General features: G+C 44.4%; 1 protein-coding gene across 2 annotated transcripts in view; it reads right to left on the bottom strand.

Moving 5' to 3' along the window:
- The window catches only part of zbtb16a (zinc finger and BTB domain containing 16a), a 270254-nt gene that overhangs the window by 84931 nt on the left and 171825 nt on the right, over positions 1 to 13498 (bottom strand). For both annotated transcript variants that reach the window (XM_080214571.1, XM_080214572.1), the window contains exon 4: positions 5844 to 5930. In XM_080214571.1, the coding sequence (XP_080070697.1) occupies positions 5844 to 5930 (87 nt within the window). The remainder of the gene's footprint in view (positions 1 to 5843; positions 5931 to 13498) is intronic.

Below are 13498 nucleotides of genomic sequence, written 5' to 3'. Positions count from 1 at the left end.
AAAAACTTGCCTCGTACATCTCCTTTAAACTTGCCCCTTAAACCCGTGCCCCCTAGTAATTGACCCTCCCACCCTGGGAGAAAGCTTCTGACTATCCACTCTGTCCTCAAGTGAAAAGCATTTTTCTTTCACCCAACGCCTGTTCTTAATTCACAGGGTGTGGAGGGGCCGGCATTGGACAAGGGTGGGCACTGTAAGAAGTCTCACAACACCAATCACCTGCTGAAGGAGCAGCACCCCAAAAGCTCATAGTACCAAATAAATCTGTTGTACTTAATTCACAAGGGTTGAGGTTTCAGAATGGGGCATTAGAATCTGATCCTGTCCCCACTCAACATCCACACATCTGCGCTCACAGTTGGAGTTCTGAATCAAATCAGAGACCCCCACTGATCTCCCCTTAGACTCTTTAGTTCAGCAGTGCTAAGTTAATCGCGGCATTTTGAACATTAACGCAATAACACTGCCCACGTTTGGGGTTAAACTGGGCCCATCCTTATCTGGCAGCTCTGAACCACTTCCAGTTGCATATTAACACACTCTAGGCAGCAGGGGAACCCCCAGGGCCATTCTCTGCCTTGGGTGGGGCTCCAGAGAAGTGCAAAGGCCCAACTGCCTCTTGTTGGTGTTGCTGGCCTTTGAACAGTCACGAGTGAAAAACCTTCTTGGATTCTCTTGCTGAACTGAAATAGACGTGGTGTGGTTTAGCAATACCCTCGCAGTGGTGGCATCTCATCATCCAGGATCTGGGGTTGATGTCACGTCAACACAAAAACAGATCAGCCTCAAGAAGCCAGGGACCCTATCGGGTTGCGGTGGTGGAATCATTTTGGAAAAGCTGTTGACTCATCGTGGCCCAGGAATAGCGACTGGACAGTCAATCAAAGGGTTTAAAATGAAAGAGGAGAATTCTCCATCACCAAAATACACTCGAGTTGAGGGGAGAAAATATAAAAAGGTTGGCTGGATTGTTTTTCTTACAAGCTTGATCACAACTCACAAATCATGATGGAACATTCATAAATAAACTGAGGACACCATGTGTTATTATAAATAATTCCAATACTGTCACACTGCAGTGATCCATTCAACCAGTCACTTACTCTCTTCTATCATCTTCTGTCAAGAAAAGTATACAAAACTCTTGAGGTCACGAACTGACTCAAGAACAGCTTCTTCCCTGCTGCCATCAGACTTTTGAATGGACCTACCTCGCATTTCTCTACATCTAGCTATGACTACAACATTATATTCAGTACCCTTTTCCTTCCTTCTCCCCTATGTACTCTATGAATGGTATGTATTGTCTGTACAGTGCTCAAGAAACAATTCTTTTCACTGTACCTGGTTACATGTGACAAAAATAAATCAAAATCAAAGGGGTCTTCTCTGTTGGTGGCTATTTGTAAACATTTCTTCAAAACTGCCTCTGGCCCGGGAAATCATCTAAAATTTGGTATATTTTGCATTCATTGAGATGAGAACAAAGAACAATACAGCCCAGGCCCTTCAGCCCTCCAAGCCCAAGTCAATCATGTTGTCCTATCTAAACAAAGCACCTCTATCTCTCTATTCCCCGTCTGTTCATGTGTCTATCCAGATAAGTCTTAACATGTCGCTAATGTAACTGCCTTAATTACCTCACTTGGCAGTGCATTCCAGGCCCCCACCACCCTCAGTGTAAAAACTCCCTCCGCACATCTCCACTGAACTTTTCCCCCCCCCCTTGTAATTGTCATTCCTGCCCTGGGAAAAAGTTTCCAACTGGGCACTCTATCAATACCCCTCATAATTTTATAAACTTCTATCAGGTCGCATCTCAGCCGCTGTCATTCAATTTCTTTGAAGACCGCCAATGGATCAACTTCAAACATTGGCCATCTTACAGAGGACATCAAGCATTTCTATGTTATACAACACAAGCAAAGTTCTTCCAAGATGTCAGCTTTGACCCAGTGAGTGAGTGCCAATCCAGTGGATTTGAGTACAAATCCCAGTCTGACAGTCCCAGTAACGGGGAAGTCTTGCACAGTCCACATTGTAATCTTTCAGGGTGAGGCTGTTAAACCAGAACACTGTTTGCTCTCTCAGAGGTGGAGATAAAAGATCCCGTGGCAGTATCAGCAGAAAGAGTTATCTCCAGTTCCCTGGCCAACATTTCTTTGTGAAGTAGGATCACCAAAAGAAGTGATCTGGTCATTAATACAGTGCTGCCTTTGGGATCTTGCTGTGCACAATTTGGCTCCTGGGTTTCCAACAATAAAACATTGACAGCTATTCAATAAGTGCTTCATTGGTTGGTAAGCCTCTTGTGATGTTTTGAGGTTATTAAAGTTGCCATATAAATGCAAGTTTTCATTTATCTTGTTAACAATTAATCACATGACTTTGGACAAAGTAGAAATTTTAGATATTTTCTGTTGGAAGTCACGTGGCTTTGTCTATAATACTGTGATGCCTTCCCAGTGTCCATCAGACATGGAGCCACTCGGAGCCTTTCCTCAAACATTCAACAATGATTAATAAAAACTGGTCAAGGACAGTCCAAGAGAACATCACTGGCATCCATTTTGACAGGGTGATGAACTGAATTCTGTGGAGGTAGGGTGGTCCCTCAGGGTTGATCCGAGGATCCTGTGATTGGGTCAGATCCTATGGAGTGTTGAGGCAGGAAGCTGAGCCAATCAAGTGCAAGGGTGTGTATCCCGGGTCAGGGAGGGTCCTCAGTTGGTGCAGACAGGAGTGTTGTACTGTTGCAAAGTTATTCTGTCTGATCCTATTAGTGCAAATACTTACTTATTCATTCGCAATAAAGTGTTTTGCTACTTCAGCCTCATTGAGTCACCCTCAATCTATTAATAATAGAATCGCTACAATGCAGAAGGAGGCCATTCAGCCCATCGAGCCTGCACCAACAATCCCAGCTGGGTCCTATTTACCAAGGGGCAATTCAGCACAGCCAATCAGCCTAACCCACACGTCCTTGGACTGTCAGAGGAAAGTGGTGCACCCGGAGAAAACCCACACAGACACGGAGAGAACTTGCAAACTTCACACAGTCACCCAAGGCCGGAATTGAACCCAGGTCCCCGGCGCTGTGAGGCAGCAGAGCTAATCACTGTGTCATCACGCTAAATGTCCAAACATCTCCTTGAGAATTCTGCTTGACTTTTTTTTCGCCTTCACATCTCTTACCACACCAAAGGACACTATATAAATGCGGGTTGTTAGTGTAATACAGTGATGTACAGAGATGGCTGGAAGGAAGAGGGAACAGAATGACACTGCAACGATCAGCACTACGCTGGGCTGCTGCTGGCTAAACTCTGAAGATGTCGCTCATTGTTATTTGTTGACTGGGCCCGTAAGTCTGTTTATGAACTTGACACCATTTAGCCCATACAACTGCTGGCTCATGATGACCTGCTCAAATCGACTAACTCTATTTCTGTTCTGCAATGTGATGTTTAGGGGGGTGGAGGGAGACTTGGTGACAGTTCCAGAATGTTGATGCACCAGTGACATTTCTAGCATTCCCCTTTGATTGGGAGCCCACTTGCCTTATTTGTGAAGATAGATCGTGTCATTTTGCCCAAGGGGTAGCTAACATTATCCGAGGTTGGGTCGGAGAAGAAGAGTTACCATCACAAAAAAAGTTGTGACCTTTGCAGAATCATTTTGCAACATTAACACTCTGACCCATACACTTCTGGCCAATATAAATAGCTTGTTGGCAGCTAACAGGAGTTAAACAAGACACTTGCAACTCAATGTTTTAAAGTTCTTTCTTACAAAAAAAGCTCTGGGGGAGAGGAGATTGCCCATCCAAAGAATATTTTTCAGCAAAAGTAAACTATCTATTGCTATGAAAATGTGTTGTTATTGGTACAGAATATTTCAAACTCTACAGAAAATGATGGCATTGTCTTAGGTTATTCATGGAACCTGTACTATGCAGAAGACCATTCAGTCCATCGAGCCTGCATTGACATATACCTGCACCCTACATATTTACCCCATTAATCACCTTAATCTACACATCTTGGAACACTAAGGGGCAATTTAGCAAGGCCAATTAACCTAACCCGTGCATCGGAAAGAGTAGGTTCTCACAGAGACTTATAAAATTTTAACAGGATTAAACAGTGTAGATGCAGGAAGAATGTTCCAATGGTGGGAGAGTCCAGAACCAGGGGTCGCTGTCTGAGGATTTGGGGTAGACCATTCAGGGCGGAGATGAGGAGACATTTCTTCACCCAAAGAGTGGTGAGCCTGTGGAATTCATTACCACAGGAATTAGTTGATGCCAAAACAATGAATGTATTCAAGAGGCAGCTGGATATAGCACTTGGGGCGAGTGAGATCAAATGTTATGAGTAGAAAGCAGAATTGGACCAATAAATTAGATGATCAGCCATGATCTTGATGAATGGTGGAGCAGGCTCGAGGGGCCAAATGGCCTCCTCCTGTTCCTATCTTCTATGTTTCTATATCTGGATTTATTTCTGATCCTTTTGATAGTTTCCAATACCGATTTATTTTTCACTTCATTAAAAAAAAGCCCTCCTTTGCCAATGACACTTTTCAATGGAAACAGTTTCTCCCATTTCGCTCAAAACCATTTATAATTCATTTCAAACACTTGCTTCATCTCCCTTTAACCATTCAACCATGCTTTATGTCTTATTGTACAGTGAAGTTACTCCATTGTACATGGTTCACCAGGAGTTGGTGGTAAAGAGTATTTCTGACAACAGCAGATGAACGTGGAACAATCCGCTTAATGAACATACAGCACAGCCAAAACCTAATGTAGGACCAGCCAATGGCGTTATCAGAAAGAGGGAACCCGATGGTATAAAAGTTCCTGCAGAAATCTGCAACTCCGTCTAAACTAGGAACTCCAATGTTGAATCGGGAAACCGAAAACCAAAAGTGGAGCTGTGATCAAACAGCAAGAAAGGACTCATGGTGTACAGAAGAGCGATCATTACCAAGCCCACTTTTTATCTGACTCTTCACCAACCATTCTCAGTTAAAAATAATGAAATGACAGCAGGAACTCACATTGTAATACAGATTAAAATTCATCATACTGATGCTATAAAGTCAGTATGTTTAAACATTGTTTTGGTGTATCTTGTCTAATAATGCCTCCATTTTAAAATTCTCATTACGTTCAAACCCCTCCCCAATGCTGGCTCATAGAATCGCTACAATACAGGAGGCCATTGGGTCCATTGAGTCTGCACCATTCTGAGAGAGCATCTCACCCAGGCCCTATCCCCAGAACCCACATATTTACCTTGTTAATCCCCCTAACCTACACATCTTGAGAGATTAAGGGGCAATTGAGCATGGCCAATCCACCTAACCTGCGCATCTTTGGATGGTGGGAGAAAACCCACACAGAGACATGAAAACTCCACACAGACAGTCATTTAAGGTCCCTGGCACTGGGAGGCAGTGGTGCTAGCCACTACACCCCCCGTGCCGTCCAGTATCCTCCTCCAGCTGTCTAACCCTTAGAGATCCCTGCAATCCTTCAACTCTGGTCTCTTGAACTTCTCCGATTTTCAGTGTTACACCTTCAGCCTAGGCTCTGGCATTCTCCTCCTAAAGCTCACCATAAGCAAACCTCATGCTCTTCTTGGAAAAGCTCCTTAAAGACTACACCTTTGACCAAGTTTTTGGTCACCAAACCCAATATCTTCGCTAACTTGGTCTTGCTGAATGACCTGCTCAGTTTAAGTCTTTTGATTAGCACTTTGCCAACAGAACATGTTCCTTCAGTAAAAACGGCTCTTAACAAATCAGACACTCCAAGGTAAAGTTTAAGGTACCGGTATGAGTCTGACGATGGCTTTCGAGGGCATCTTCCTTCGAGAACTGTGCACCACATTGGTCACAAACAAAGGCCTTTGCACCTGCTGGAGGCGGAGAGAAAACAATATGTTAGGACAAAAAAGTTTTTGCAAAATGACAAATAACTGGGTTTCTGCCACATCCATGAGAGAAAAAGAAAGACAATCTTGCAAAAATCATTTAACAGCTGCAAGGCAGATGAATTGTGTTACACTGAGAAAGAGGCTCCAACAGGCAAGTGTCTAAACATCAATTGTTGACAATGTTTTCGGAGCATATTTCTGTTTTCGAAACTCTGTGTCATTCTGGCATCTCAATCAATTGTTCATTTCATAGAACAGAATCCCTACAGTGCAAAAGGAGACCATTTGGCCCATTAGGTTCTACACCAACTCCAAAGATGTGCAGGTTAGGTTGATTGGTCATAAATTGCCCTTTACGTCAGGGAGACTAGCAGGGTAAATACGTGAGATTGTAAAGATAGGGCCTGGGTAGGATTGTTGTCGGTGCAGGCTCAATGGGCCAAATGGTCTCCTTTTGCACTGTAGGGATTCTATGTACCAACCCAGACCCTCTCTCTCACCGTATCCTTCTTTTCATAGAATCCCTACAGTGCAGGAGACGGCTATTTGGCCCATCGTGTCTGCACCAGCTAAGGCCCTATTCCCGTAAGTCAGCAATATTTACCCTGCTAGACTCCTGACACGAGTGTCAATTTAGCATGGTCAATCAACCTAGCCTGCATCTTTGTACTTTGGGAAGAAACAGGAGCACCCGAAGGAAACCCACACAGACACAGGGAGAACATGCAAACCCCACACAGAGGCTGGAATTGAACCCAGGCCCTCGGTGCTGTGAAGCAGCAATGCTAACCACTGTGACACCATCTCGCAGTCACATTTAACAGTGGTTTAACATGACGGGTTGATGCCCGCTGGCTAGTTGATTGTGACAAGTCCACTTTCAGTTTGAGTATCGCAATGGCTGAGACAGAGAGGAACAAAACTAAAGGGAGAGAAGGAAACTCGCAGCTGATCTATACACAGGTTGGACGTGAACTCAATCCCGAGAGAAGAAGCTATTGCGTCTGCAACATGAAAAAAGGATGAATTTGCATTTACAGGGCATCTTTCGAGGCCTCAGGATAATCCAAATGCTTTGGAAGCAACAAATTCCCTTTTGTAAATATAGCTGCTGCTGCGATGTAGAAAACACAGCAACCCATTTACACACAGCAAACTCCCAACAACGGCAATCAAATAAATAATGCAATCAACTTTTTAATTATTAAGAGGTAATTACTGGCGAGGGCACTGGGGAGAAACTATTCTGCTCTTCAAAATAACAGCGTGGGATCTTTCACATCCATCTGAGTAGGGAATGAAGCCAATGTCTTGCCTGACAGCATATCCTCCAATGCAGCATTCCTTCAGTACTACATTGCTTGTGCCACCTTAGATCGTGTGGCCAAATTGGCCTGGGCTTTGAACCTACCAGCTGCTGACTCAGACATTACAGACACTGAACCACGCTGACAACAGCTCACTGATTCTAAATCATTCAAAATATCAAGAAGGTAGTAAAGGCACCCCAAGACCTTATTCCTATTAAACTATAACTCAACTCAAAATCCAGCTCAGATACTCCATAAATAAATCATTAATAAGAAAATGCTGGAAAAACTCAACATGCCTGGCAGTATCTGTAGAGAAAAAATAATGTTCCACACCCAGTAAGACTCTTCCTTCAAAGAAGATGCCTATATCACTTGTAGAAATGGTCAAATGCTTCAGGTTTTTAAGTGTCCAGATTACCAACAACCTGTCTTGGTCCTCTCATGCTGACACTATAGTTAAAAAAGCCCACCAGTGTTTCCACTTTCTCAGAAGACTAATGAAATTTGGCACGTCGACTACGACTCTCACCAACTTTTACAGATGCACCACAGAAAACACTCTTTCTGGTTGTATCACAGGTTCCTGCTCTGCCCAAGACCGCAAGGAATTACAGAAGGTTGTGAATGTAGCTCAAGTCATCACTCAGCTTCCCATCCATTGACTGTCTACATTTCCCGTTGTACCGGAAAAGCAGCCAGTATAATCAAGGATCCCACATATCCCAGACGTTCTCTCTTCCACCGAGAGAAAGATACAAAGTCTGAGGTTACGCCCCAACCGACTCAAGAACAGCTTCTTTCCTGCTGCCATCAGGTCTTGAATAGACCTACCTTGCATTAAGTTGATCTTTCTCTACACCCTAGCTATGACTGTACACTACATTCTGCACTCTCTCGTTTCCTTCTCTATGAACAGTATGCTTTGTCTGTAAAGCACGCGAGAAACAACACTTTTCACTGTATGTTAATACATGTGACAATAATAAATCAAATCAAATATTCTGGTCCAGCGAGGACTCGAGTGAGAGCCACATTGGATTGAATTCACGATAATACATTCTGTACTCGGAATCGGGTTCAAGGGCTGGAGGAGATTACAACCAGATGTACAATGGCTCATTACACCAAAAATATCTTTAAAAATTTAATGAACACCACATCTTCAAACAAAAACTGAAACGCACAGGTGAAAGTCACGGTGACACAGTGGCTAGCACTGCTGCCTCACAGCGCCAGGGACCCAAGTTCGATTCCTGGCTTGGGTCACATTTTATTGCCGGGTTAAGAGCTAACAAAATGGGTAGAGAACGGTTATCAATCTGCAAGTGGGTAATTCCCATGATTCACTGCACTTGGAGGCAGCTCTCCGTACTCCTGAGGAGCTGAATGTCCTTCCTTGTACCCTAGCAATGGACTTGCCTTTGGGGGTGACTGTTTTACTGCAGGGCGACACAGTGGCACAGTGGTTAGCACTGCTGCCTCACAACACCAGGGACCTGGGTTCAATTCCGGATGCGGGTCACTGTCTGTGTGGAGTTTGCACGTTCTCCGTGTCTGTGTGGGTTTCCTCCGGATGCTCCGGTTTCCTCCCACACTCCAAAGATGTGCAGGTTAGGTTGATTGGCCACGCTAAACTGCCCCTTAGTGCCAGGGAGATTAGCAGGGTAAATATGTGGGGCTATGGGGTGGGTGAGGGATTCTTGTCAGATCAGTTTTGATGGGCAGAATGGCCTCTGTCTGCACTGTAAGGATTCGATAATTCCATTCATGGGACATGGGCGTCGCTGGCTGGCCCGCGATTATTGCCCATCCCTAGTTGCCCGAGGGCAGTTGACAGTCAACCACATTGATGTGGCTCTGGAATCACATGTAGGCCAGACCTGGTAACGATGGCAGATTTCCTTCCCCAAAGGACATTAGTGAACCAGATGGGTTTTTCTGACAATCGGCAATGGTTTTGTGGTCATCAGAAGATTCTTAATTCCAGATTTCTTAAAAACTGAATTCAAATTCAATCTTCTGCCGTGGCGTGATTCGAACCAGGGTCCCCACAACATCAGCTGAGATCCTGGATTAATATTCTAGTGATAGTATCACTAGGCCATCACCACCCGCTATACCGATGCATTTACGGGGAAGAATGGCACAAAGTGAATTGTTCAGAGAGCCAGGCGTGATTGGCTGAATGGATTCCCTCTGTATGAGGGAGAGAAGAAGAGGAGATGGTGATGAGGCGAGATGACGATAAGAAAGAAAGAACGCTTGCACTGACCAGTTGGTCTGAACGGTCGGTGTCTGCACTGTAAACTCCATTTATATCTACGCAATAATAAAAATCTAAGCTGAGCCAGCCCTTTGTTAACAGGCAGGAAACATCAGCACTGGCCCCAGTAGGTCATTGGTTAACCCTCTTCACGACCAGAAACGTCAGCTGAGTAACAGGTCAATGGCCCACCCTCCGGACAAAGCAGCCCATTTGGGGGAAAAAAAACATTGGTCAAAATAAAAACCGTTTGATTGCTTTTCAGACTGAAAATCAAAAAATGTAAGAGCGAGTCCAGAATCAAAATTAAACGTTAAGAGTTCTGAAACCGCATCGGCAGAATGTCAATATTGAAAAGGTGTGGTGTCTGTAGGTGTGATTATGAAAAGGATTCTAACGTGTACTACGCTTTGTTTCTAATCCTGACTGTGGCTACAATAAGCAAAACAGGAAATTGCTTATCTGATCAGCCAGCCCAAATCTTCTAGTGAAAATGAGTCTACAAAGTACGAAACTGGCAGCATGGTAGAAAATGGTCACCAAATGAAACCGTATCAAAAAACCGTATCAAAAAAAACATGCAAAAGTTAAAAGTGTTCTTGTATTTGAAGTGCATTTTATGGAGGGTATTTAGAACAGCGGCTGTCATTTAGACCAGCGATCCTGCCCCTTCCTCCGAGTTAACTGCATCCACTTACTGATTTGATGCTACACCAAAATTAAGACAGGAAAATTAAGCTGCATTGTTTTCTCTCCTGCCTTTGACAGAAAACGTACCACACTCCCTGCACTGGTGTCAACTGTGGCTCAATTGCTAGCACGCTTGTTGCTGTATCAGCAGGTTGTGGGTTCAAGTCCCAGGTCAGAGGATTGAACAGAAAATCCAAACTGTCAGTCCCAGCATTGTAACTGAGAGATCAGAGAGGAGGCATTAAACCCAGAACTAGAGGGCACAGCCTCAAAATAGGGTGGGGTGGGGTGGGGTGGGGTGGGGTGGGTGCCGTTTAGAACAGAGTTGAGGAGGAACTTCTTCGCTCAAAGGGTGGTGAATCTCTGGAATTCTCCGCTCATCGAAGTGGTGGAGGCTACCTCGTTGAATATGTTAATTCACAGGTACATAGATTTCCGATAGACAAGGGAATTAAGGGTTATGGGGAGCAGGCGGGAAAGTGGAACTGATCCACTTCAGATCAGCCATGACCTTATTAAATGGCGGGGCAGGCTCGAAGGGTTAGATGGCCTACTCCTGCTCCTATTTCTTATGTTCTCATGTTCTTATTAACTCAGGTGGATGTAGTAGTTTAAAGTTTATTTATTAGTGTCACAAATAGGCCTACATTAACACTGCAATGAAGTTACTGTGAAAACCCCCGATTTGCCACCCTCCAGCACCTGTTCGGGTACATCAAGGGAGAATTTAGCACAGCCAATGCACATAACCAGCACGTCGTTCGGACTGTGGGAGGAAACCAAAGCACATGCAGTGACAACGTGCAGACTCTGCACAGACAGTGATCCAAGCGAGAATTGAACCTGGATCCCTGGCACTGTGAGGCAACAGCGCTAACCACTGTGTCGCCCCAAAATGATCCACTGGTGAATAATATCACTAAACCAGATGAACTGGTCATGACCGAGCTGCTGCTGCGGGAGCTCACTGTACACAAACCTGGCTGTTACATTACCTATATCTCCCTGCAAAAAGTACTTGGAGTGCACCCAATGTGCTCTATGGGACATCGAGGTCATGAAAGGTGCTGTAGAAATGCAAGTATTTTTGTTTCACTGGTTCTTGGATCCTGGTAAGAAATCTCACAACACCAGGTTAAAGTCCAACAGGTTTATTTAGTAGTGCTAGTCACAAGCTTTCAGAGTGCCGCTTCTGCGCAGCGCTCCGAAAGCTTGTGGCTTGTACGACCAAATAAACCTAGTGTTGTGAGATATCTTACTGTGCTTACCAATGCTGGCATCTCCACATCTTGGATCCTGACCAGATTACAATGAGTCCTAGTGTCCCTTGGGCTTGAAGGGAGCGGAAAGGAGGCAGGAAAGGGGGGTGGTGTGGGGTGAGAGACTGGAAGTACAAAAACAATCCAGGGTCCTATTCACCAAAAGTTATTGGAAAGTCTTGAATATTCATAGAGCCAATGTTTTGAATCTGGATGACTCTTCAACAGAGCATAAATCTTCTGATTTTCTTTGCCCTTAGTTCTGACAAAGAATTATCTAGACTTGTAAAGTTGGCTCTATTCTCTCTCCACAGATGCTGTCAGACCTGCTGAGATTTTCCAGCACTTTGTTTTTGTTTCAGATTCCAGCACCCGCAGTAATTTGCTTTTATTTAAGATATTCATGTTGGCTGAATCAGTCAGGGAATTTCTTCAATGGCCCAGAGCTCCAAGACGGCAGAGGTGAGGGGGTACCATGGCGGAGATGAGGGGGGGATCACGGCGGAGGTGGAGTGCAGCCTTCTGAATTTAATTCTTCCCCAAAACAACACAAATGCTGTTTTCACAAGTGCCTGATTAAGTTATTGGAAAATGCCTCAGGAAGTATAATGGTATGTGGATCAAAAGGGTGCTGGCAAACAATTCGTTGTCAAATAAAATACGTTTCTTTAATGATGATAACTGGGTAACGGTGTAACGTCCTTTGTGCATTTAGTCCCCAAGGTAGAGGGTAGATGTTGCTATTTACAAATCTCCCTCAACACTTCTCAATCTCTACCTCTTTCATTTCTCAAAGAAACAAGTCCTAAAGAGTACAACACTACAACACGATCATCTAAAAAAAACTATAACGTTCCCTTGAGGACCATTCCATTCATGCTCAGGTTTGAGCTCTTTGTAGAACACTCAATGATTCAGTGCAGGAGGATGACATTTGGCCCATTGTGCCTGTGCTAGCTCTTTGTAAAGAGCTATCCAATTAGTCCTCCTCCATTCTTCCCCACAGCTTTGCAAGTTTCCCCTTCACCCGTTTATCTAATTGTTTTTTGATAGTCACTGTTGAATCTGCTTCTGCTGCCCTTTGCAGGTCAGACATTCCAGATCATCTCTCATTACATCACCTTTTCTCACCACTTGTTCTTTTCATCTGAAATGTTTGCCCTTTGATCACTGGAGACAGTGGAAAATCTCTCTCTTCTTTGCAACCAAAATGATACGTTATTTTGACTATCTCTGCCAAAATCTCCCTTACATCTCTCCACGTCTGGTTTTCCTATACAGCTCTGGTTATTGATTGTTTTTTTAAGCGTAGCTTCACACCCACACGATTTCCTCCCTCGGCGAATAGTGGGGAAGTGGTGGAAGGATTCCTGAGCTGATCATCAGCCTATTGAACTGTGTTCTGAATGCTCCTTCCGTGGTCAACAAGTCCTGTTGTTAGATTTGAAGCCAGAGTGCCTGGTCCAAATTTCTGATTTGGTTCCTAATACTGGGAAGAGTGTACAGGCTGAACCTTTTTTCTAAGGCCAAAACTAGGGACCATAACGAAAAGATTTAAAGATATTCAGGAGAAACGTTGGTCTGAATGTGCAACTCTCTCTAAGGAGTGGCTGAAGTGTATAGTATAGATCCATTTTAAGTGAAGTGGAGTAAACGGATGAGGAGGAAGGAATTGGAGGATACTGTAAATAGGGGTGGACAGCACGGTGGCACTGCTGCCTCACAGCACCAGAAACCGGGGTTCAATTCCGGCCTTGGGTCACTGTCTGTGTGGAGGTGGCATGTTCTCCCCATGTCTGTGTGGGTTTCCTCCGGGTGCTCCGGTTTTCTCCCACAGTCCAAAGATGTGTGGGTTAGGTGGATTGACCGTGATAAATTGGCCCTAGTGTCAGCGGGATTAGGAGAGTAAATATGTGGTGTTGTGGGGATAGGGTCCGAGTGGAATTGTGGTTGTTGCAGACTAGATGGGCTGAATGGCTTCCTTCTGCATTGTAGGGATTTTATGATTCTATAAATATGGGATCA

Source organism: Carcharhinus amblyrhynchos, chromosome 29 (assembly GCF_965287045.1).
Source record: "Carcharhinus amblyrhynchos chromosome 29, sCarAmb.v2.hapA, whole genome shotgun sequence".
NCBI classification, from domain to species: Eukaryota; Metazoa; Chordata; class Chondrichthyes; order Carcharhiniformes; family Carcharhinidae; genus Carcharhinus; species Carcharhinus amblyrhynchos.
The sequence above is the reverse complement of the archived record's forward strand: the minus strand, read 5'-3'. Positions and strand labels throughout refer to the sequence as shown.